General features: G+C 41.5%; 2 protein-coding genes across 3 annotated transcripts in view; one reads left to right on the top strand and one right to left on the bottom strand.

Annotated features, from left to right (window-relative positions):
• Window positions 1-13,388, top strand: part of LOC137632644 (uncharacterized) — an 83,015-nt gene extending 69,627 nt beyond the window's left edge. For both annotated transcript variants that reach the window (XM_068364713.1, XM_068364714.1), the window contains exons 12-15: window positions 6,988-7,228; window positions 11,961-12,174; window positions 12,389-12,515; window positions 13,150-13,388. In XM_068364713.1, the coding sequence (XP_068220814.1) occupies window positions 6,988-7,228; window positions 11,961-12,174; window positions 12,389-12,515; window positions 13,150-13,365 (798 nt within the window). In that variant the 3' untranslated portion in view covers window positions 13,366-13,388. The remainder of the gene's footprint in view (window positions 1-6,987; window positions 7,229-11,960; window positions 12,175-12,388; window positions 12,516-13,149) is intronic.
• A 3,705-nt stretch (window positions 13,389-17,093) lies between these two features.
• The window catches only part of LOC137632642 (heat shock cognate 71 kDa protein-like), a 10,481-nt gene continuing 1,350 nt past the window's right edge, over window positions 17,094-26,224 (bottom strand). The window contains exon 2 of the mRNA XM_068364712.1: window positions 17,094-19,465. Within this exon, the coding sequence (XP_068220813.1) occupies window positions 17,509-19,461 (1,953 nt within the window). The 5' untranslated portion in view covers window positions 19,462-19,465 and the 3' untranslated portion in view covers window positions 17,094-17,508. The remainder of the gene's footprint in view (window positions 19,466-26,224) is intronic.

Raw genomic sequence — 26,224 nt, 5'->3', positions numbered from 1 at the left:
TGAACGATTGCCCGCTTACGCATGCTGCTCCTCATCGCACAACCCTGAACGATCGCCCTCTTGCGGATGCTGATCACCATCGCACCCTTTCACGCGATCATTCACCTGCGCATGCTGCTCGCCATCGCACAACCCTGAACGATTGCCCGCTTACGCATGCTGCTCCTCATCGCACAACCCTGAACGATCGCCCTCTTGCGGATGCTGATCACCATCGCACCCTTTCACGCGATCATTCACCTGCGCATGCTGCTCGCCATCGCACAACCCTGCACGATTGCCCGCTTACGCATGCTGCTCCTCATCGCACAACCCTGAACGCTCGCCCTCTTGCGGATGCTGATCACCATCGCATCCTATCACGCGATCATTCACCTACACATGCTGCTCGCCATCGCTTACCGCCAGCGATCTTCTTCACCTACGCGGCAGCACGATCCCTCGCCGTCACGCCCATTCGCCTGCGCGCCCGCGCGATCGCTCGCCTGCGCGCCCGCGCGATCGCTCGCCTGCGCGCCCGCGCGATCGCTCGCCTGCGCGCCCGCGCGATCGCTCGCCTGCGCGCCCTCGCGACCGCTCGCCCGCGCGACCACTCGCCTGTGCGCCCGCGCGACCATTCGCCTTTGCGCGACCGTTCGCCCTCGCGCGACCATAGTTCGCGGCGAATTCCACAGCCGGTGGTAGCAGCAGGGACGCGTGCTCCTAGGCGGCACTCGGGATCACCTCCATCCAAGCACAGGTTGGTAGTGCAGGACGAAGACAGGTCAGTACAGCATTCTTCCCACCTTCTTTCAGGCAGGAACCGTCGTGTCCTCTCCAAAGGATCGCCCGATCCCTTTCACCTTAGCGAGGATTTCGGACTCTGTGTCCTTGGAGCAGCAGACATGGTTTGATCCGCTGGCACGGGCGTTAATGAGGTTTATGAAACCAGCACTCACCGGCCAGGGTAACAAACCAGCGGCTGTCTCTCCTACGCTGAAGAGAAAGAGAGGAGTGGACTTCGTGGTGACTTCCCCCAGGGCGAAGTTGGTTCCCAAGAGGTCGGTCTCGAGGGTCCCCTCTCCTGCACGAGTACTCTCTCCTTCTCCCGCCCTGGAAGGATTTTTGGCGGGGGGGCTTTCCGTTGAAGATTTCTCCATCGGACAAGGGGTGACTGCTTACCTCTTCCTCTGGGAGCTTACCAGGTTCTTTCCCTCCTCGGTTACGGCCCGAGGTTTGGTTCAAGGAAGCTACAGGAAGATCAAGGGTACTTTCCTCCTCTCGAGCTCAGACACCTTGGCCTTTCGTCGTTAAGTATCTACTTGCGGACAAGCTCGATGTTGTACCATCTGGACGCACTGACTGAAGTCTTCCTTCGGGTGTCTCATCTGTGGAGGTCAACGACCTCAGACACCCTTCCATCCTTGAGAAGAGTTTTGTCTTTGCCCAAGGACAGAGACTTAAACATCTGCTGTGCGGAGTAAATCGACTTCCGGTTTCACTCCTCCAAGGCGCTTTCTTCCAGACTCTGCAGGGCTCCAGCTCCCTTTTCTTTCAACCACGTCGGCCTAAGTTATCGGCTACGACAACTGGGACAAGGTGTCCAATTGCAGTTTCCTCCTGTCAGGAACAGATGGCACGGGAGACTCCCCCGGGGGGGCATAGTCCTAAAAGGAGTTCACGAACTCTAGGATTGCAGGTTTTTTCGCTGGGAGGATGCTTAAGGTTACTCATCCGAATGACAGCTTCCCGATGCCCATTCCCGCACAATCTCTGTGAGTAGCCAAGGATATCGCGCCTGCCGTCTCTGTCAGCGAATTCAGTGTCTCTGAACCTCTATGCCATAGCATCAGCAGAGTTGCCCGGTTGGGCAGAATGATCCATACCTTAGGCGAAGGTCTTCCTTAGGATCATCGACGGCTTCACCCCCGGCCCCCTCAGTCGATCCTTTCTTGTAAGGAAGGATCTGAGAGGGGATGTCCATAGTCGACCTCTCAGCCCTGATCAAGTTTGTCGAACAAACTTCGGCCAGCGTAGACCAGCAGAATCGATCAGACTGGTAACGAGGCGACAGGACTCCTTTAACCCTGGATCGGAAGGACGGGTACTTTCAGTTTCCATTCCATCCATCTTCCAGGGTGTTCGTCGAATTCAGCCTAAACTGCAAGTATTCCTGCTTACGATGCAGTGTGGCTATCCCGCCGTGTCATAGCAGGTTTGGTTCCCCAGAGAACTCTCCCTGCCTTCCTCTTGGCCGCTCAGGTGCAGACTTCCGCCTCCTCTGCTGTTTGGAGGGCTAGTCAACTCCGGTAGGCTCGGGTTTCGACCTTCTTCAGCGCCGGGAAAAGCTTCCGAATGCTGACCATGAGTGTGGGCTCATGGTATTTTGCTTGGAGCCTTCTCTTCCTCTGCCTCAACATCTGGAGTATCTGGCCATGATATTGAGTCAACCGCCTTACCACGTTGGAAACCCCGCTTCTCGTCCGTCCAGCGAGGTTAAGCAACGTCGGTACTTGGATGGGTGACCACCTGGGGACGCCAGATTCTGTTACCACATCCTCCGAGCCTTCCTTTCGGTTCACCGTGGCAAGACTGAGGAGAGTCGCAGTACCTGTTCTCAGTCAAGCAGAGTTTTCAGCCCTACCTTGGAACGTTTCCTAGTTCTTCTTTCCTCATTGACCCGTTTATAGTCCGAACGGTCGCCTCAGGATAAGTTCCATGTGGGGCGATCCAAGTTCCGGTGGCTTCAGGCAATGTTTAACCGGACTCCCTGGCCCTATGGGACCAGCGGAACTATTAAACCTGCAATGGGTGTTGACCTATGGAGCCTCTTGATGGTAGTGGATATTCTCGTCCTTTCCCCACATTCTTGATGCGGTTCTCGGACTCGTCAAAGGAAAGGGGGGGGGCATGTTCCGGTCCAGGCCTATGGTCAAGACCTGAAGGATACCTCTCCATCATTCAGGCAGGCTTAAGGGCCTTAGTCTGACCCCTCTTCAGATCCTACCGCTCCTGCCAAGTCGCCCCGTTGCGTGTCGACTTCATGCTAACCAGCAGGGGACGCATTTTCACACCTTCACATCTTGCAGTAGAGATATCGGGATGATTGAGATTCTCTCAATTCCACCATCGGCTCTCTCATTCCAGGCAGGGGAATGTTTCTCTCAGACTATCCGAGCAGAGCCTCATAGAGAGAGTGTACCTAGGGGTCTTTGACCTTGGGTAACCAGCAAGTGCTGGTCTGGGGGACCTGATCGCGACAGCTTGGAACCTCAAGCTTCCGCTAGTTTTCCCCCCAGTCTCAGACCCCGAGACTCTGGCAAGATGCATTCCGGTGATGGTGGGACAACTTCGACGCCTGCGTCTTCCCTCCTTTTTGTCTGCGGACAATGGGTCTCAACAAAACCAGGTTGTCTGTCAACCTTTCAATGGGAGAGCTCCACTGGGACTATGTGCAGAACGGTTTCTGGACCCTCTGCTTCCCCTGACGGAACTCCCGGGAGAGCTTCTCCCACGGCGCAGACTACTCAAGCAACCACACTGCGACATCTCTCCCGAACCGGGGCGTCGCTTCGGCTTCATGCCTGGAGACACTACGCTTCCTCCTCTAGAAGAGACAACCCGCTACAGTCGCGGTACGGAGGTCGCGTCATCTGCGATAGTCATCCACAGGGGTCTCCCAGGCAAAGTGAAGAGTCTAAGGTGGTTGGTGCCGTGGGAGATATACCTCTTCCCGTGAGGCCTCTTCTCCAGCAATAACGGTCTTATTGCCTTTCGGCGGGAGGAACTCCTTTCCGCTCTTGGCAATGAAGCCTGTCGCTCAGCCTTTCCCTGACCTTCAGGCTTAAAGGAATAACTTTTTCCTGCCCGCTGGATCTATCCTCGCTCATGCGAAGCTACGATCGTCCCTGCCCTAGTCGGAGGAAGACCTCCAACTTGGAGCATGGCTCGGACTTTTAGTCCTTTAAGAGATCTTCTCAAGACCCTTTTACGACAGGCCTCGGATTGTATTCCGCCCTGGGTCTTCTGCTCACTCTGGCCACGGCCAGTGTGTAAGCAATCTTCTTGGTCTCTTACTACTCCCCCCCTTTCTAAGGAAGAGGGGAAGGCAACATTCAGGCTCGCTCCTGAGTTGTTGGCTAGACTCAGAATCTGAGGGTCCCGACCCTTCGGTCCGATTCATTCAAGATTTTGAGTCTCCATTCTGTGTCTGATGTCCCAAGACCTTCTCTTTCTTGCCAGTACAGGAATCGAGAGGTTAGCGCTGGGAACAGCTGCAGTTTGGCCTCAGTTGCAGCCGATTTGGGAACACAAGGAGGACATGGGGGGAGAGTCACCAGTATACCTCTTCAGCCCGGACTCAAGGACATTCATCTCGACCTGTCTTCAGACCCTCCCCCGTCACGTCGCCCTACAGCACGATGTTGGATACATCGCAACGTCCCTCGCCTTCGAGTAATACTACTCTGTGACGCAGGTGCTACAAGCTGGAGTCTGGAAGCGTCTGATGACCTTCGCAGCCCGCTTCCTGCAGGGCGTGACCCACAGGAGTCTCGATACGTTTTCTATCGCTCTGTGGTGGCTACACAACAGCTGGTCTAACCTCAGGCTCCTTTTTGGACAGGTAGCAGAAGGTTGAGGGCATTGTTATCAGGTTTTAGTCTGCATGAACGAAAGAAGTATGTCTGGCCCTTACTTCTTTCTTCATCATCCCCTCTACAGGGAAGCAGCATCCTGGTCTCTGCATAGCTGACCTCGAACCTCTGCAGGTAAACCATGCTTCCTTGTGTTCCGAGTATTGAGTCAATACTGTCGCGTCCCCCATACCCTAACGAGGTGGTATTGGGAACGTCTTAACCCAGAGTTCCTTCTGGAACTCCAGGTCAACTGCCTAAGACGGGTCACACTTCTTCCTTCACACACAAGCTTACGTAGGCCACATGGTTCCTTGCGGTGCAAGGAACTTGTGAGGTGCAGGGACTCCTTTTCTCGAGTGCGACTCACTCGGATTCTGAGTCCCCGGGTAAAGCCAAAGCCAGTATGGCTGGGGACTTTCCACCCTTCCTAAGGGATAAGTCACCCTTTGTAAATAGCGTGGTTTGTATTTCGGTTACGGAACAAATGACAAATTCGAAGATAATTTGTATTTTTCCTAACCATACAAACCTTAGCTATTTACACATATTTGCCCGCCAGCCCTGTCCCCCAAGACAAGTCCTACCTCTAAGTGAAAGTGAGTATTCACCTGTGTGTGAGGGGGAGGAGGGGTAGCTAGCTACCACTCCCCTACCCCCCCGCTAACTAGCGCGGGGGTAATACACCCTCGTTAAATTCTAATGGCTCGCCATTTCAGCTACGCTAAAAGTAATAACCCTTTGTAAATAGCTAAGGTTTGTATGGTTAGGAAAAATACAAATTATCTTCGAATTTGTCATTTTTAAGACTAAGTCTTCCTCAATATTTTCACATCCTTTCACTAAAACTGAATGAAGACAGTTCAGTAGAGAATAATTCTTTTTGTCCAGTAAGGACAAACAAAAGTTTGTAGAGGAAGTGTCCCTTATTTGTTTTGTGGGCTGAGGGTCCATAATTGCCCACTAACCAAAAAGGCTCTGGCATTTCTGGTTAGAAATTTGGACACCGAAATGCACAAGGAATTAGATCCAAAAATGATTTATTACTTGAGTGAAGGTACATGATATTAGGAGTGCAACTACTGCCCTAATTTTTTGTAGAAATCTTTCGTTGAAAAATTTTTAGCAGCAGCTTAATGGCATACGGAGCTGTTGTTTGCAAAACATTTAAAAAAAAAAAAGGGAAATCTACAGTACAGTACTGTATTTTAATTACTTAAGTAAAACTGTAGTTTAAACAGTTTATCAGAGTAAGCTGGACAAGTAACCTAGACCAGCTTAGTACTGTAACCCTTAACTTGTTGCATTACTTGGACTGAAATATATCCATCTCTTTTCTTCAACTGATACACACCTCCAACAGTGTGTGGGAGTGAGCAATATGAACAAGGGAAATTCATGGATATAAATAGAATTTTGATAAAATTTTGTATTTCTACGTATACTCGCCTGATGTTCATATTCATGCCCACCCTCCTCACCAACTGACTCATAATATCAAGAGAGTGGGATAATGTCTTCTTCAAAACTGGACTTTATTACTTAACGCTGCAACCTTGGCTCCCTATCTCTTATTTCTAGAAGGCTCTTTTCCTTTGAATCAAATGAATATGGGTAAATTTTTAAAATTTTATGGGCAAGTACTGATGAAACTGGGCTTTTGGAGAAGCAATATGAAAATCAGGTATTGAATTAATAAATTTTATTATTAAAATTATATTTTCCTTTTTATAAAGAATTTTCATTTTAATTACATAGTGATGGGGTTATATAAATAAGTACAGTAACTAGGAAACAATCTTGTGCCCCGTATTTTAAAATGTATTTCTAGATGGGTTGTTTCCAATAATGTAGTCTAGAATGTTAATTATTTTCATTGATTTAAAACTATAAATTACTTAGCTCTTTCCTTCACTGGTGACCCACTTCGTCAGAGTGTACGAGTCCGCAATATGATCATTAGAGGAGGCTCATAGAAATTAATTAAACAGAATTTATTTCTATACTCACCGGATGTTGATATACTGTACATAGCCACCCTCCTCCCCATTAACTAGTGGTGTCAATAAGATAGGGAATATTTTCAACTTCAAAACTGAAAAGACAAAGGATCTGTGGCTTGAACAAGACATCGGTCGTTGCCTTCTGGTAGATTGTCTCATTATATTACTAGGCATAAGTCTTATAAGGAAAGAAAGAGAATTTTTTAGTTTTAGGGGTAAATATCGATGAAACCGAGCTTCCGTAGAAATAACAAGTTTTATTAAAATTCCATTTTTGTATCATAAATGGCCATACAAAATTTTATTACTAAATTTTTATCATTTAAAATGATGATACTTTGACTTCTGATTAATTTTGTGCATTCTTTCAGGCTCTCCAGGAGTTTAACATGATTCAGAATGGCGATAGAATCTTGGTTTGCCTTTCAGGAGGAAAGGATTCTCTGTCTCTACTGCATGTGTTAAGACAGTACCAATATTATGCAAAGTCACGAGGAGTTGACTTCACCTTGGGTGCTGTGACAGTGGATCCCATGAGCGCATCATACGATCCTCGACCACTTATTCCATATTTGGCCAGTTTAGGGGTCCCTTATTTCTTTGAACAGCAAGGTAAGATGGTGTAACTTGTACAGTATCCAGAATTGTCAGTAAAAAAAAAAAAATGATTTCAGCTTCACTGTACAGGTACTTCTAAAGTAGAAAGTAAAGACCCATTTCATAACTAAGTTGGGGCCAAGAAATCATCTTAGGCAGCAGTTGCATTTCTGTTATGTAGGCTTCTTTTGAATTGATGATAGTATTGAAATAATGTTTTTAATTTTATGAAACTCAGAGCTTGTTACTCTTTTGTACTTCGAGAACTGGCTTACAATTTATCAGGAATTCTTTTCTTCTCCAGAGTAAGAGAAGTTCTTGATTTGAAACTTTATCCTCAAAGTAAAGCAAGTGCTTTGTTGACAGTGTAAGTATTAGGTTGGCCAGGGCACCAGCCACCTGTTGAGATACTACTGCTAGAGAGTTTTTGGGTCCTTTGACTGGCCAGACAGTACTAAATTGGATCCCTCTTTGGTTATGGCTACTCTTTCCTTTGCCTACATCATACACTGAATAGTCTCGCCTATTCTTTCCACATTCTCCTCTGTCCTAATACACCTGACAACACTGAGATTACCAAACAATTCTTATTTGCTCAAGGGGTTAAAACTACACTGTAATTGTTCATTGGCTACTTTCCTTCCTTGGAAGGTTAGAAGAGACTCTTTAGCTCTTTAGCTATGGTAAGCAGCTCTTCTAGAAGGACACTCTAAAATCAAATAATTGTTCTTTAGTCTTGGGCAGTACCACATCCTCTGTACCATGGTCTTCCACGGTCATGGAGTAGAATTCTCTTACTTGACAGTACACTTTGGCACACTATTCTATCTTATTTCTCTTCCTGTTATCTTTTGAAGTTTTTATAGTTTATATAGGGAAGATTTATTTTAATGTTACTATTTTTTCCTGTAGCCCTTGGGCTTATAGCATCCTGCTTTTCCAACTGGGGTTGTAGCTTAACTAGTGAAAATAATAGACCTTGAGGGAGAGCAGTAGTTTATATGCAGAAAAATTATTTAAAAAAATGATGTGTTCATACATATAAAGCATGAACCATTTTCCTTACTAGAACTGAATATCCGTAATAGGAGGTGATCTGATTATGAAGCTTTCCAGTTAGGATAACATCATGAGGCAAGAATTGTTCTGGGCTCAAGTCAGTCAAACGGTCAACTTACCTAAGAGGATAGTTCATTACTGTTGGATAACGAGATCAGAAAAAGACATTATGATTTATTGGAAAGATTTGTATAACTTTGTATGGAATTAACTATTCTACACAGTATTATTGTAAGTAGACTCTATGGAATGCATGTGCTGATCATTCTTTAATAGAAAAACTCACTAAAACAAGAAATGAAAATTTTTGTCAAAAGTATGGAAAACATTTTGTTCCAGATAGAAAGAGGCACTGGTAATTGGAGTGGTAGGGTAAGTAGGGCCTCTTTCCAACTGTCGCTATCTTGATTCTTCATTTGTTTTTAGTCCCAGATTCAACAAGTGCTATTTGTTTTGGGCAGCAAAATAATTGGTTGATACGTATCTATCAACAGCGTTACATATCAGAACCTACCTTGTCTGAACTGGAGCTTTTACAGTAGAACATCTGCTTGTTCTTACAAATTGTTGCTTCGGAGCAGGTCTTGCCAGCTATATATTCATTCACTTACTGTACCTGCATTCTCACTCTTCTTCGTAGGAGTAATTCGGAACTTGTCTTTTGAATGGATTTGGAAAGAACAAAGGAGTTGAATTAGTATTCCAAATTTTGCCTAACTTTATATGAAGATTATTGCACATTTCAAACTCTTGAGTATTAGTAAAGTACCTGTACCACAGTTTAATTTAATTTATGTCCCCTTCTCTTTTCCTTGTTTAATTTTCTTTTGAATAGTGTTCTTGTTTAATGGCATACATGTATCTCTTCTTCACTTAAGGGGCTCAACTACTGTACGGTAACGGTTCAATTGGTTACTTTCCTTTTGTAAGGGTAGAAGAGACTCCTTAGCTATGGCAAGCAGCTTTTCTAAGCAAAGGACACTACAAAATAAAACCATTGTTCTCTAGTCTTGGGTTAGAGTTCTCTTGCTTGAGGGTTTACTTGGGGACGTTTCTATCTGCTCTCTCTTCCACTTTTTTCTTTTTTTTTTAAAGGTATAATGGGCAGACTTAATAGAAGGGCTATGGATGCCTGGTGGTTTATCAAGAGGTTGCCTTTTCCTTATCTGTTTCTTCATCATCCACATAAGTATTCCTTTTCAAAACCTTCCTTACTGTACTGTACTCCCTTCAGTTGAAGTGGCTATCATGGAAGGTACTTAGTCTTGCATGGTATGTCAGCTCCGCCATGTTGACTAATTTTATCCATTTTATCTTTAGTCTATGGGTTGTGTCAGTCACTTAATATATATTTCTGTACATATTTTTGTTAATTGTTTTTAATATCATTATTATTATTATTATTATTACTAGCTAAGCTACACCCTAGTTGGAAAAGCAAGATGCTATAAGCCCAAGGGCTCCAACAGGAAAAATTAACCCAGTGAGGAAAGGCAATAAGGTGAAAAATGAACTACAAGTGAAGTAATGAACAATAAAAATAAAATATTTTAAGAACAGTAACTACATTAAAACATCTTTCATATATAAACTACTAAAAGAGTTGGAGAAATAAGATAGATTAGTGTGCTCTTGCATACCCTCAAGCAAGAGAACTCTACTCCAAGACAATAGAAGACCATGGTACAGAGGCTATGGCACTATACAAGACTAGAGAACAATGGCTTGATCTAGAAGATCTGCTAACCATAGCTAAAGAGTCTCTTTTACCCCTTATCAAGAGAAAAGTAGCCACTGAACAATTACAGTGGAGTAGTTAACCCCTTGAGCAAAGAAGAATCATTTGGTAATCTCAGTGTTGTCAGGTGTATGAGGACAGAGGAGAATGTGGAAGGAATATGCCAGACTATTCTGTGCATGTGTAGGCAAAGGAAAAAGTGAGCTGTAACTAGAGAGAGGTATCCAATGCATTCCTGTCTGGCCAGTCAAAGGACCAATTATCTCTCTAGTGATAGTACAGTATCTCAACAGGAAATGTGATGAATAATTTTTATTGCTTTTTAATTCTTATCCTGTCTGGAGACATTGAGAAAAATCTGGGATCCATTCATCCTGGACGTATGCCAATATTCAAGACCTTACAGTTGCCTCCAGCCAGTATATTTTAGTATGCTCCGAAACTTTGGTTCCTCAAATGAGGCACTCATCTAAGCTCCTTTTCACAGTTTTTAAGAAACCAATGATTTTGGAATGGGATCCCATTCGTAGGGCAAGAGGATTGGCATTGTATATTAAGACCAAGTACCTTGCATCTCTTAAGTATATGTTATGAAAGTGGATGTCTTGAAATTCAGGTAATAAAATTTCTTGGCTGGCATAACTGTTCCATCTACTGGTATCCAGACTTGGATGATTCTATCTCCAATTGTGCTCTTACCAGTACTGTATGGCTAAGATACAAGATGATAATAGAAAGGCCTCTTTTGTACTTGATCGTGATTTCAACGCTCAACATGGGGTGTGGTTAAATTCAGTTTCTCCAAATGATCGCCATGGCTTAAGACATTGCCTTTTGAATGTGAGCAAATCATAAGAGAAACTATCCACAGGTGTGGCTAGTGTTTAGTCCTAGTTTACACCAACTCCCCGGGTGTTATAACAAGTAAGGTTGGTTCTCCAGTTGGAACATCTGATTATGCCCTAATTTCGATAGTAATTAAGATTGATCGTTAATAATTAAGACTGAGCATCCTGTCCTTGATGTAAGATAGATAAAATCTTAAGCAGACTGGAATGGCATTTTGAGTTTGAATTGGTCACAATTATATACAGTACTGTAGAAGCCTGTTGCTCTTTTGAATGAGAACATAATTGATAGTAGTATCCATTCTTGTGTGCTAAAATACCAATTGAAAGACAAACCCTGGTTCAATGATGATTTTAGACGTGCTTATCTGGAGAAGCAGGAGGCTTATCTTTGGAAGGGTAACAGAACAGATTTGACTTAGAATATCTATACTTGGATAAGAGCTGTTGCCCAGAGAGTTTATTTTTAAACTGAACAGAAATATGTAACCATTAAAGAAATCCTTTCTGGTACAACCCAGGAACATAAGTGGTGGACTACCCTTAAATCTGTACTCTTTGATGTAGACCTACCAGTTTCTCCTTTACTTCATCCAGACAGCTCTGTCATTCAATGGCCAAAGGAAAAGGCACCCTTTTTGGCTGATGTGTTTAACAGTAAGCAGAGTAATGAAAAACTTAATCTTCCTCATTCCTGTTTTCCTGAGGCTTAACTAACCAGTTTAGCTTTTCGGTCCAATACAGCTCTCTTGATGGACCTTGATACTTTTGGAAGTGTAAACCCAAATGGTAATTTTCCTTGGTTTTTTAAAGTGTTGATTTCTTAGCTCCTAAGTTCTTATTTCCTGCAAGAAAAGGTTCATTTAGCACTTGTTGGAGAATTGGTATATTACTACGTTAAGTAAATGTAATTGTGGCAGCTCTAGCCTATCTGATTACCATATATAATAGTCAGATTAAGGTCCTTTCAGGTTTGAAAACGTATTTAATGAATAATAGGTAGGCCTAACTAATACACAGTGAAAAAAATAATTATGATTGATTTTGAATTAAACCATTTGTATTTTTTTATCGTTTTTTTTCATGGGATCATTTTTTACAGACATTTTGAAACAAGCTGCAGAACTTGAGACATTGAATTCCATCTGCAGTTATTGCTCACGCATGAAGAGAGGTAGAATTTATGCAGCCGCAAGACGGGAATCGTACAACGTTTTGGCTTTCGGTCAGCATCTAGATGATCTTGCCGAGAGCTTTATCATGTCAATTTTTCATAATGGAAGACTACGGACCATGAAGGCTCACTACAGTGTTAGGTACGTTATTCATTACATTATAGAGAATTTTGCTATTGTTATAGTTTTGCAGACATTGTTATAGACTTTAAAAAAAATTTTCATATACGCACATAAATTAGAGGTATTTCAACACCAAAAAAAGGCATGACCAATTTATAATAATGTTCAGGGCTTGAAAATTTTTTATAATTCTGCCCATTGTTGTCTAGATAAATTTGATTTTACATTTCAGAGAGGAAGATCTCCGTGTCATTCGTCCTTTTGTGTATGTAAGGGAAAAGGATTTGAGGGTATTTGCCGAATCCAAAAAGTTGCCTGTTATACCGGAAAATTGCCCCGCTTGCTTTGAAGCTCCTAAGGTCAGTTAGTATAGTGTAAGAGGGAGACGGATGGTTAGAATAAACACTATGTATGTAGTGTGTAAAGGTAAATTTGTCATCCCTGATTTTTAGTTGCATTTCAGTACATCATGACCATCTTTAAGGTGTGGTGGGACGCAAAGCCTATATCCCAACCCTTTAATCTTCCTTACACCAAAACAAGTTTTTCCATTACTCTACCTTGGCAATAGGACATTTAAACCTAGCATCATCCTTAAAACTACATTCACTAAAACTAAGAAATTAAAGATACCCATACCAGACCGAAAGATACTGATATACACACGCTCCTGACCTTTGTTAAAATGGAATTCGTTATAACAGATTTTTGGTTTAAAAAAAATCTGAACTTTGGTGGTTCTGCTGTGCCTGGGATTTCAATGTTTCGGTAAGCATCAGCTACCACATAGGTTACATGGATGCATTGTTTTCTTAATGTAAATAGTTGTAGTCCATTTCAAGGTGGCTTTTCTAACGATTTTATTACTGTTACCAAGCTTCAATGACCGTTTTCATATTCCTTAAAATATGATAGTTTGGATGCAGTACTCACAAGAACTACTGTTTTTTACATGTTCAAATATGTAGTCTTATAATTTTGTTTGTTTTTCAGGAAAGACATAGAGTGAAACAGATGTTAGCCCAGCAGGAAGTCTTATTCCCTGGTCTCTATTGGTCACTTAGAACTGCTTTACATCCAGTTATGGCCATAAAGATAACTGGAATAGAAAACGAAATGTTTGGAAAAAATGGCAGAATAAAATCCTCTCCACTAGCAGAGGTTGCAGGCAATGGAAATGATGAGGATGATGAAGATGAAAATATCTGAATGATTAAAGTTATTTTAAACTAGTGAAATTTATACTGAATTTTCTTTTACAGATCCCTTATTCCACTAGATTGTTAAGTTGCAGTTTTCACTCTACTGTTACATAAGTATTGTACATCAACCCTTTAAACTTATCAAATGTTATTAGGATGTAGCATTCCGATATATGAAATAGTCTCGTTCTGGCACAAAGACAAAACTATGTCCTTTACCTAGGAAAAATTGTCAGCAAAGCTGCAGTACACAGCTATTAAACTTTTATAACAAGGTGCAAACAGGTGGCTGGTAATGGGGAGGCCTTGCCTCCCTGCGTGCTCGCTGAGCACTCATTCCAGTTTTAGCCTTCAGTGGAAACAAACTGTCTTCACTGCCTAGAGTTTTTGCGGACTTATTATTACCTCTTTCTAATGTGTTGAGATATGCCGGCGGATATGCACTGGACTGTTGGGACATTGTGGTACCTTCATGAGCACGAAGGAGAAGGATCCCAACTTTTGTGTCCTGCCTGCAGAGGAGACTCATAAAGGCAGGATCTCTTTGTGAAGTGTCAGGAGGTGGCACCCTCCCATTGGTTAGCTTAGGGCAGGAGGAAGAAGTCCAAAAAGCATCCTTTGCAGTTGGTCATCCCAGATCTGTTCCTCTTAACCCCCCACCCCTGTCGATCACCTCTCGAAGCTGAAAGGAGATTGATGGATTTAATTTTTGGCTAAGTCTTGAAGCCAGGAGATCTTCCCATTTGTAAGGGTTTCATGCTCATATACGGTGAACGACACCCTTCGAGTCTTAAGGTCCTCCTTGGGTCTGCTGCCTTCAAAGGAAGTACAGTAGTGTTTCCACTCTTGTGCTGGACACCTTCTAGGGTAGAGGAGTAACCAGGTATCACTTCATTCTCAGTACCACCTCATGAGATCAGAGACATGCTTTATGTTAGCATGTCTCCCACATGCCCATCCTCTGGGATGCACTTCCTACCTGTGTACACACCCGAGTTTGTTGTAGTAGCGTGACTAACATCACCGTACATTACTTCCTCACTTATTCAACCTGGGCGAGTGCAACCCAGATGCGCCTTGACACCTTGCATGCTTCACCCAATTGTGTACTACTTTGTGGGGACCACATGACCAGCAACAGTGTACCTATTTGCAACCTCACTGAATCGCAAGTTTCCAATATACTGCTATGACTTCATTCAACAACCCAGGATGGCCTTTCTACTTCATAAGGATTTACTTCAGTCAGGTCCACTCCCAACCTCAATCTGACTATAGTCAATTTCTTTTAGCGATGCAGATTTGCACCGACTCGTAGTGGTGCCCTTTTAGCTCGGAAAAGTTTCCCGATCGCTGATTGGTTGGACGAGATCATTCTAACCAATCAGCAATCAGGAAACTTTTCCGAGCTAAAAGGGCACCGCTGAGAGTCGGTGCAAATCTGCCTCGATAAAAGAAATGGACTATAGCTTTATGCTAACATGTCTCCCACATGCCCATTTTTAGGGATGTGCTCCTACCTGTGCTTGTTGTAGTAGCGTGCCTAACATTACCTCCTCACTTGTGTACTACTTTGTGGGGACCGGCAACAGTGTACCTATTTGCAACCTCACTGAATCGCAAGTCTCCAATACAGTATACTGCCGACTCTTTCCAACAACCCAGGACGTCCTTGCTGCTGCCATTCAACTTCATAAGAATTTACTTCAGTCAGGTCCACTCCCAACCTCAATATAACTAGTAACCCGAAAAAAAGTCTTCAACTTACAATCTTAATAGGTTTCAGGAACATGTTGCTGGGTAAATTTTGATCAAGGTTAGGCTTCCCCTAACTCATTCCTTGACAACAATTCGTCCAAAATGTCATCTCCCTTACAGCATTAAATCATATAATTTATGATTTCTGTTGGATGTGTTTATCTCAATATTTGTAAGTTGAAGCTGATCCAATCCCATCGGGAGTAGATGCTTATGGCAATAACTACGAAGATTTATGTCACAAGAGACTTGCGGCCTGAGGGTAAGACAGGGTGAGCCCGAGACTGTCACCATGCGAGTGCTCCGATGAGCTCTATCCCCTTTGTAGGAGAAATCCCAGATCATAATCCCGAAGGATTGATTCACGAGGCTGGTTGTGCACTGGGGTCACAATAACGAGATGTGGCAGCTGCCTGGCATCTCCATCTGTTAGTAAGCCCCAAAATTGTCTAACAAGACTGCCCTGAGGGTCCTGTCTCAACAGCCTCGTTGTATTACCACGGTTGTGTAAGTGAGCTCGCATGTGCAATTAAAGTAGCTTGTACCAGAACCTCACTATACCTGTGTCGGCGATTACTTAATTGCATAGACCCCATCCGTGCATCTCGCTAACACAGTGTCTGGGAGTTCACTCAAAACATGAATAGTGTGTAGGTGCTCAAGCAGACCCTCTTCAGAGTAGCTCGCTTTACACAAGCTGGGAGTTGTATAACATGACTGTAGTCAATTTCTGGGTTCTGCTGGAGAGCATTGGTCGACTGGTAACCACGAGGGGTACTAGTGTGCAACTGCTTTCGTTCATATGACGGAGCTGCAGGAACAAAGGTAGCAATTACAGTGCTGCAGATAAGGGCACAAAAACACTATCAGTGTATTACTTAAGTAGAAGGGAAGACTAATCAAACCCCCTCAAGACAGGGGTTTAAGGCATAAGAACTCATCAGTCCATTATCTCCGGAGTCTTAGAGGAAGACATGTCAACCTCTGAGCTTTGTGCTTGTACCTGTAGCCCCTTGTAAGAGGGAAGGAGGTAATGAGGGATTACTCCGGCGGTGGGCGCTGTTGCTTCACTAGGAGAAGCCAATGGTGGATGCACCTAATGGTTGTTAATGTAAAATGTGGAGAGAATAAGAAGCCCAAGACTACTTCCGCCACCTACGTAACCACCCCTGCTAGGAGGATGACCATTCTCTGAAAAAGAATTAACGCCAACAGCTACCTTACGTAACAGGAGACAACGAACGTCTCAAGCCAAGGGACAATTTATGAGTGCAAACATGTCAATCTACCCCCAAAAAGGAATGAATTTAAAACTACGCATATACCTGTATAAAATCCTCCACCTAATTTGCAGGCATGAAAAAAGACAAAAAATTAAGCAGCCAAGTTTTGGACACCAACAGCATGTCTCGCCAACTTGATGGATTAAGCTTCAGAGGCTACTCCAAGAGCTGATTACGTGGTAAACACAAAGGGTCGCACTGGGTAAGAGAGCGCGGCGGATGTGAAATTAAGTCGCGACCAGAAACTTACTGAGGAGCACAACCTAATCTAGCACGCTCTCTGACCCCGGGTCGCCTCAGGGCGCGTATCACTCCGCCTGAGGTCACCCATAGAAAATGGGAATAGGGTAAACTACACAAAATTCTGGTCGGTTGGTAAGAGTTACCAGTAACTCCTTAGAAAGTAGTTCTAGGTAAGTACTCTGTGTTGGAACAAAAAGATTTTATAAATTTTCAAGTGACAAGACCCACCTTGGATAAAATCACTCCTATTACAAGACAAGAGTTTGTATTCATGTAGGAACAAAGAGAAAAAGCAGGAATAATTAGCACCTGGTAGTATACAGCATTTAACCCTGTAAACCAACTAAACTGGACACACTTTCCCAACTTCATCTATCATTAGGCACCACAATAACCCAGAATAAAATGCATTCAATAGAACTAATAAATTTGAGGTGAAAGAAATAAGTGATTTTGTTGAGAAATATATTTGGTTGGAATGAATTGGTCAACAAGATTAAACTAAAAAATTCATTGTATGCAGTACTTTTCCATATGATACCACAAAGTAGATGAGAATATGATTATGAATAAAAATATACTTGAATCTAATAAGTAATAAATGCAAAAAGGTAAGGCAGACAGGAATGAAATTTCTTTATTGCAATAAAAATTAACTGGAATAGCACTTTACCCTACCAAAAATTTAAGGCACATTCCTTGAGTAAGCTCTCATGTTGATATTGGCAAATTATAACTTAAGAAAACATACATTTAAAAAGTGGCTCTAGGTCAAAAGAGGCACCTAACTAAAAATTTAGAATTTACTGGCTTTCATAAAATAATTAATTCCAAGAGCATGGTATTTTAAAAGTTATCAAATTAATTTAATCAACTTCTTCAATGGTAGGGCCAGATGAACCACCGCCACCTGGAGCCGCACCAGCACCTGGGGCACCAGGGAAGCCGCCTGGCATTCCACCGGGAGGAGCACCACCTGCAGCCTGGTACATTTTAGTTATAATGGGATTGCAAATCTGTTCAATTTCCTTCAATTTATGTTCATATTCTTCTTTGTCTCCAAGTTGGTTGGTGTCAAGCCATTTAATAGCATCATTGCAAGCTTCCATGATCTTGTTGCGATCCTCCTCAGGAACCTTGTCCTTGAACTTGTCATCTTCAACTGTTGATTTCATGTTGAAACAGTAAGATTCAAGGTTGTTCTTGGCAGAAATACGCTCTCGTTGCTTCTCATCATCTACTTTATATTTCTCGGCTTCTTGTACCATTCGCTCAATATCTTCCTTGCTTAGACGGCCTTTGTCGTTTGTGATTGTAATTTTGTTCTCCTTGCCTGTAGATTTATCAGCAGCAGATACATTTAGGATGCCATTAGCATCAATATCAAAGGTTACTTCAATTTGAGGCACTCCCCTTGGAGCTGGGGGAATGCCAGTAAGCTCAAACTTACCCAATATGTTGTTGTCCTTTGTCATTGCACGTTCTCCTTCATAAACTTGAATTAGCACGCCAGGCTGGTTGTCAGAGTAGGTAGTGAAGGTCTGAGTCTGTTTGGTAGGAATAGTTGTATTTCGTTTGATAAGTGCAGTCATGACACCACCAGCAGTTTCAATACCAAGAGACAAAGGAGTTACATCCAAAAGCAACAGGTCTTGAACGGCTTCAGATTTGTCACCAGACAAAATGGCTGCCTGTACAGCAGCACCATAAGCTACAGCTTCATCAGGGTTGATAGATTTGTTCAGCTCCTTTCCATTAAAGAGATCTTGTAGCAACTTCTGAATCTTTGGAATTCTGGTGGAACCTCCAACAAGGACAATATCATGAATTTGGGCTTTGTCCATTTTAGCATCTCTCAGAGACTTCTCCACTGGTTCAAGGGTACCGCGGAATAAGTCCCCACACAGCTCTTCAAACCTGGCACGAGTAATGGAGGTGTAAAAATCAATACCTTCATAAAGAGAATCAATCTCCACACTAGCTTGAGCGGAGGCTGAAAGGGTACGCTTAGCACGCTCGCAAGCAGTACGTAAACGACGTAGGGCACGTTTATTATCTGATGGATCCTTCTTGTACTTTCTTTTAAATTCTTGAGTAAAATGATTGACCATTCTGTTGTCAAAATCTTCACCACCTAAATGAGTGTCACCAGCAGTGGACTTTACTTCAAAGATACCATCTTCAATTGTTAAAATAGACACATCGAAAGTGCCACCACCTAGATCAAATATAAGAACATTACGTTCCCCACCAACTTTTTTGTCCAACCCATATGCGATGGCAGCAGCAGTAGGCTCGTTAATGATGCGGAGCACATTAAGACCTGAGATGGTACCAGCATCTTTAGTGGCTTGACGCTGCGAGTCGTTAAAATAGGCAGGTACAGTGACGACAGCATCCTTTACAGTACCACCCAAAAAGGCTTCAGCAGTTTCTTTCATCTTTATAAGCACCATTGAGGAAATCTCTTCTGGGAAAAAGTTCTTCTTCTCTCCTTTGTACTCTACTTGAATCTTGGGCTTCGTGCTGTCGTTAATGACAGTAAAGGGCCAGTGCTTCATATCTGACTGCACTACCGCATCATCAAACTTACGACCGATGAGCCTCTTGGCATCAAATACAGTGTTGTTGGGATTCATAGCAACTTGATTCTTAGCAGCATCGCCTATTAGACGCTCCGTGTCAGTGAAGGCAACATATGATGGAGTAGTACGGTTTCCCTGATCGTTGGCAATAATTTCTACTTTTCCATGCTGGAAAACTCCCACACACGAGTATGTGGTACCCAAGTCAATCCCAACAGCAGCTGTTTTCGCCATTTTCCTGGAAGAAAAAAAATTTGTTAGTTTAGAATCCACTTAATTTGTACTTGAAAGCTACACAACGTACTATAAATATCAATGCTGTAACTATTCTACCAAATCTAATATAGTTCCTGAAAATTGGGTTAAATTTTCAAACTAGAAAGATTTTGTTTTCTAGTGCACTGAAACATGTGCCTCTACTGTAGTGATATTTCAACTATTTTCATGCTTATATTAAACACAATTTCCCAACACTTTACTCACTTAAATTCATCTGGTAAAGTTTCACATGAACCTAGAACTTTTATATCAAGCACCTTTTAGGTGGCTTCCAACTTCCCTACTTATATGCTAATTGACTAACTTCTTAATTTCCATGAAGGTTGCTAATGTATTTGAATAATATCGTAAATTTGAATTTAATTGGATTTTAAATAAGGTGATTTTTTCCACAATGCACAATGGTAAAGATTATTTAGGCTTTACAAGAAAATTAAAAGAACCTTAGCTGCTTTTCATACAATAATATTCAGTACAAAATCAAAAGCAGGGGGGAAAAATTCACTTAAATACATAGAGCTTGAAGATTGCCCGAGTTTCTTAAAGGGTGGAAAATCTAACTACCATTTCTACGAATTTTCCTTTATGGCTACATAAAATCTCCAAAAACAGTTTATTGACCTTTACCCCTAAAATTTCTGAAAATTTACCATTTTCTTTCCTTTCATAAGACGTGCCACTAGTAAGGTAACAGAAAACTAGCAGTAAGAGGTGCAACCAGTGAGCCAATATACAGGAGAAAAAAAAAAATATATATATATATATATTTAAAAACCAATGGAGTTTGCATGACCATGGAAAATTCACATACAAAATAGTCAAAAATTCTTAATTCCATTCTTTAGGTTCATCTTTTAACCATAAAGAAAAACTATAAAAAAAAAAAAAACACGAATGACTTGGAAGAAATGAAGATATCTAAAATTATGATTTGTTCCTACGCGTTACCAAACTTTACGTGGGAGGAAGTCCCACACTCATCTGGTTGAAAACCAACATAAGTTCCCTATAGAAATAAGAGAGCACATGGATATGATATCACCAATAACAAGAAAGATAACACCAATGAATATTACCAAGTTAACAGGAGAAAGTTGAGAAAAAAGTTGAGAAAATTTTAAGAAAAATGAAAAATAAAAAGGAGGCAGGTCAGGATGAACTGAAACCAGAATTATATAAAACTATAGCTAATGACAGCAAATGCTTGGAAATCATTACAAAGTGCCTTCAAAATGTAACGGAGGAGAGGAACAAGCCCGAAAAGTGGAAAAAGTAAAAAACCAAAAATGATAAAAAAGGTAAAGAAACCCACAGTAAAAGATCTAAGACCAATTGCCCTTACAAATGCCTCATACAAAATATTTATGGTCCTCATGAAAGATGAAAGAAGAACACCTTGAGAGAAATATGGAGATGAAAGAAACGCAAGCCGGGTTCACAAAAGGAGGAAGAATAGAAGATAATATATTTATTTTACAATACTGTGAAGAAGAAAGCTACAAAAGTAAGGGAAGATTAATAGTAATTTGAATAGATTTCAAGAAAGCATATGACTCAATAATGAGGGAAAAAATAATAGAAATTATGAAAGAATATAGAACACACCCAAATGTAATAGATACATTGGAAGAAATCTACGAAGGAGACAAAACCAAAATAAACATAGGATATGAATTAGATAAAGAATTAGAAGTAACGAGTGGGATAAAACAGGGATGTACGGGGCCAACTACTCTATTTAAACTAGGCCTAATTACATATAAAATAAATGAATTAGAAAAAAAGGAAAAGGCTTTGAAAACGAAATAATAAAAATTAGGGCATTGTTCTTTGCAGTTTAATTGTAGCAAAAAAATTTAGTAGATGCAGAAGCAAACATAAAAATACTAGTATATATATGTAGAGAATGTGGGCTAGAAATACACAAAAATAAGTCATATAATCATATATAATATGAAAGAAAAACCTGAAGAAATAGACGGTATTAAAGTAAGAGATGGCATAAAATACTTAGGAATAGAGATAGAAGGGAAAAGAAATATGTTTAAAAAACAAAAGAAGAAAATGATGGAAAAGGCAGAAAAACTAGCTAACCTAACCTACTCAATTATTGCGAAAAGCGGCCACAAAATACCGATAGGAAAAACATATTGGAATAATGTAGCCTTACCCGGAATATTGTATGGCACGGCAGTAATGAACATAACAGAAAGGGAAATAAAACGATTACAGCAGATTGAAAACGGAGTAGGAAGAAAAATTTTGGTAGAACCATCATATGCAGCAGTAGCAACACTACGGGGAATGTCCGAAATGAAAACTAGGATAGCAGGAGGAAGGCTAAGGTTTGTGAAAGAGATAGAAAAGACGGAGAAATGATTTGTTGAAGACAATTCTGGAAGAAATGAAAGAAAATGAAAATAACAGGTGGATGAAAGAGACTAAGAAATGGATAAGGTAATGAACGATAGAACCTTTAGGAGAATGGGAAGAGAAGAGCATAAGGCCAAAATTAGAGAAGTAGATGGTAAAAAGTGGGGGGATAAGATAAGAGAAAAAAATTTAGAAATATACCAACAAGAAAAAGGGCAAATAGGAGAAGAAATGTTTTATGACAACAAACCTAATTCTATTATTATGTATAGAGCTAGGGCCAACTGTTTGAAATTAAACGATAGGAAAAGACATGAAGCGGGAGGTAGGGTAGAATGCAAACTATGTGGGGCAGTTAATGAAGACCTCGCCCACTTCATTCTTGAGTGTCCAGACCTCAGTGACGAAAGAAGAAAAATAGTGGAATTGCAACAGCCGTACGAAGAAAAGAAAATGACAATAGGAAACGTGCTGTTCAAGAAAGAATGAATGGAGAAAAGAATATATCTGAAACGTGCTGTTCAAGAAAGAATGAATGGAGAAAAGAATATATCTATCAAATGTGGAAAAAAAAGAGAAGAAAATAAAAGAATTAGAATAAAGAAACCCAAGGAGGTGCCGATGGAAAGGCGAATCCCTCCGCCCAACAACAAGAACAAGAGTGTCTCCAAGAGATTAATACTTCTAATTCAAAAATATAAACAGTCCGGTAGCATCATAGTCAGTGACGAGTGGGCCGCATACAAGAAAATTAGTGAATACGGTTACCGGCACCTGACTATAAATCATAGGAAAGCCTTTGTGGACCCTGAAAATCCAGAAATTAATACCCAGAACATTGACCGCTTATGGAGGGACATTAAGTTATGTTCTCAAGTCTGGTATTAGGAGACAGTACTATAGGCAATATATCTCGTTATATATTTACAAGGTCTGGTCTTAACTACAAGTAGTTGTTGCTGGAAAATTGTACCCGCCGTTTGGACATACAACCAACCCAGAACCCAGTTGCGCGATAACACCGAACCAGGACCGAGTGGCCTTACCGCAGAACCAGGACTCAGTGGGGCATCACAATACATTGAGCTGGTTTTCTCTCCTGATTTGGGGGATTCTGACTCAGGCTCAAACTATTAAGGTAAGCCTAAGGCACAGTGAACTAAGGATACAGCACTCAAATTACTGGAATCGCCTTGAAAATTGCCGAAATCACCTACTAAATCATTGCAAACCCTTAGAAATTGATGAATGATGCATTTATTAAAATGTTATTTTTGCTTTTAGCATTTATACTTTATATATTTGTAGGTAGAACCTTGGCTAAGGGTTGTGACCTGGGAAGGGGGCTCAGGGGCTTCCTCCCCTGCTAGAAGTTGTGACCTGGGAACTACTAGGTTAGGTGGGTTTGTTAGGTTCTGTACCCTTTTTTATAGTGTAACAGGTATATAGAAAAATGCTTTAACCCCTTCGGCCCCCAAAAGGACGTAGAAAAATGCTCTAACCCTTTCACCCCCAAAGAACGTAGAAAAATGCTCTAACCCTTTCGCCCCCAAAAGAACGTAGAAAAATGCTCTAACCCTTTCGCCCCCCCCCCCCCCCAAAAAAAAGTAGAAAAATGCTCTAACCCATTCGCCCCCAAAGAACGTAGAAAAATGCTGTAACCCTTTCGCCCCCAAAGGACGTAGAAAAATGATGTAACCCTTTCGCCCCCAAAAAGGACGTACCGCTACGTTCTTGCAAATCGCTGTTATTTACATGTTTTTGACAACTTTGAGAAACTTCACACATTTTCCAAAAGAATGAGACCAACCTGACCTCTCTACGACAAAAATTAATTTGAAAAAATTATGTGCTCGAAATTTAACCTTATGGCGGGGGTTAGGGTTAAAATACACATTTTATTTAATTTACTAAAACAATTTAAATTAATAAACTTATTTATCAATTTCTATGGGTTTAGTGATTTTGTAGGGGGATTTCAGTAATTTTCAAAGGGATCTGGTAATTTGTGGTTCTCGCGTAGTGCAATATACGGCCGAGTTAAAATCAGTTGAACATTCAATAGAAAACGGGCCAATGATAGTTTTCGTCGTGTTCCTCATTTTTCATGAAAAAATAATTTCGTTATTTTTCTTGTTTTGTTGATTTGCCGTTATTCTCTTCCGCAATTAATTATTTTTCAGTACCAACCCTGTTCTCTAAATTGCTGTCGGGTGGTGATACTGGGAAAACGATACATTTGCGGGTTAATAACAAGCTAAAAAAATATTTTTTTTTTTTTCATGAAATTAGCACTGGGTGGGTTTATTACGAAAAATTACCTAGGTGGGTTTGCTGGGTTCTTTTGCCTTTTAAAAACTTTGCTAGGGATTGTGACCTGAGAAAGGGGTTCGGGGGCTTGCCTGCAGCTAGTTGTGACCTGTGAAGGGGAGCCTAGGGGGTTTTGACCTGTGAAGGGGAGCCTAGAGGTTGTGACCTGTGAAGGGGAGCCCAGGGGTTGTGACCAGGGAAATTGTATGAAGTGTGTTAGGACAAACGAGTGAAATTTCAGTTATACGTTATCGTATGAAAGGACGAGCAAAAACTAGTTGTTTCTTGGTGTTCCAACACTATTCTTATTGGATATTCTCGCACGTTTTCGACATTCATGCGCAGTGATCCTAGTATGGAGATTGTTGGGACAAGCAATTACAAAACTAGTAAAATCATTAATATTTCACTTGTTATAATTCCGTGAAAACAAGATTCCTGACGTTTAAACCCTTTTTCTGGCAATTCAACCTATCGTAGTATGTAGTTTGTTGGGACAAGTCTTTCCAAATCTAGTTAATTCATTAATATTAACTTGTTATAATTCCATATAAAAAGTTTCCGACATTAACTATAATTTCTGGTGGTCACAACCCTGTCGCAACAAAGGCTCCTTCAGATCTACAAGACAAAAAAAAAATGTTTCTAGTGAAATAAATATAAATACTATACAGAAGCTACCAATTTATATTATTCCACAAATCATATATCACTAGCATGGACTGATACGAGCCTTTGTATAATGACGGTCAGACCGTCCAGCACCTAACCTAGTTTTCCACCAACCAACCACAAGCCGTATCCTTACCTATTTGCTTAGACTGTCGAATTCTTAATTTATTTTAATGGTTCACTATTTTCCAACTAGGGCTGTAGCCCATCGGGGTTGTCCTCTGGCTGTTGCTGCATTGGAGGGTACAGGCGACTGGCAGTTAGAAAGAAATGGTGCAATAAGGTATGCTGTGGGAAGGAGTGGGTAAAAAAGAACCTGGAAAAATATTCCCTGAAATATTCAGTCTTCATTCCAGGTCTCTGGACCCACTCCTTCACTTCTCTCCAGAGCCGTTTAATATTTTGGGTATGGATGGACGGGTCTTTGGGGTCAACCATATGTTCAGAATCTTTCAGTGTTTTGTGCTGGTAACCTATTTCATAAAGATTGCAGGCCGCCGACCACTTATCACTGATAATTACGCTTCGTGGCTTTATATATTGCTGAATTAGCGGAATTAAGGTTGAAGCATCACCTTTAGTAGACGAGGGGGAGTCTAAAGGTATTATAAAAAATTTCTTAGACAAGCGTTCAATACCCCCAAAGACACTGTCGGATTTTCCTTTTCCAAAATGGAATTCGCCAATTTCAACAACTACACCGTCGCCACCAATCGCCTCTTGATTGTCGAAAAAGTATCCCGTCACCTTCGAACAGATACTTCGCCATTCGACGCTGGTTTTAGAGGATATATCAATGCCCCACATGAGGGTATCATGGTCCCAATGTTTGTGTAAGAAATGGTTGACAAATAAAATTATCTTCCATGATGGGAGGCGACTTTGACCTAAAAATGTACCCTTATATGCAGTGACTGAATACCCACATCGCCGTTTCTTCTTTGTCTTAGGTATCTTGGTTACAGTACTACAGTAATAGGAGTGAATATCTTTCCTGTACGATAGCCACACACGGCACTTAGGGCACCGTAAGCGCTGGGGTATTACATTGTGAGATTTAAGAAATTCATCAACATTGGATGACGTCTCAACGAATTCACCGTGAAATTTAGCAACTGCTTTCAAGTAGGGAATGCTACAGCCGCTACAAGTTTCTATAATATCCATCGTAGGATACGAGCGAAAACCTCACTTGAACTAACAAAGACCAGACTTAGACAAAGGTTTCCACGGAAAAGAAAGGTACAGACTACAGAGAAGTAATTCAAATGGTGGAGGCGGAGTTTATGCGCAGGTGGGAGGAGTTTGGGCGCAAGTGGGAGGAGTTTGGGCGCAGAAGGTCGAACACAGGGTTGCCATTCGT

The sequence above is a fragment of the Palaemon carinicauda genome, chromosome 41 (genome assembly GCF_036898095.1).
Source record: "Palaemon carinicauda isolate YSFRI2023 chromosome 41, ASM3689809v2, whole genome shotgun sequence".
Taxonomy (NCBI): Eukaryota; Metazoa; Arthropoda; class Malacostraca; order Decapoda; family Palaemonidae; genus Palaemon; species Palaemon carinicauda.
The sequence above is the reverse complement of the archived record's forward strand: the minus strand, read 5'-3'. Positions and strand labels throughout refer to the sequence as shown.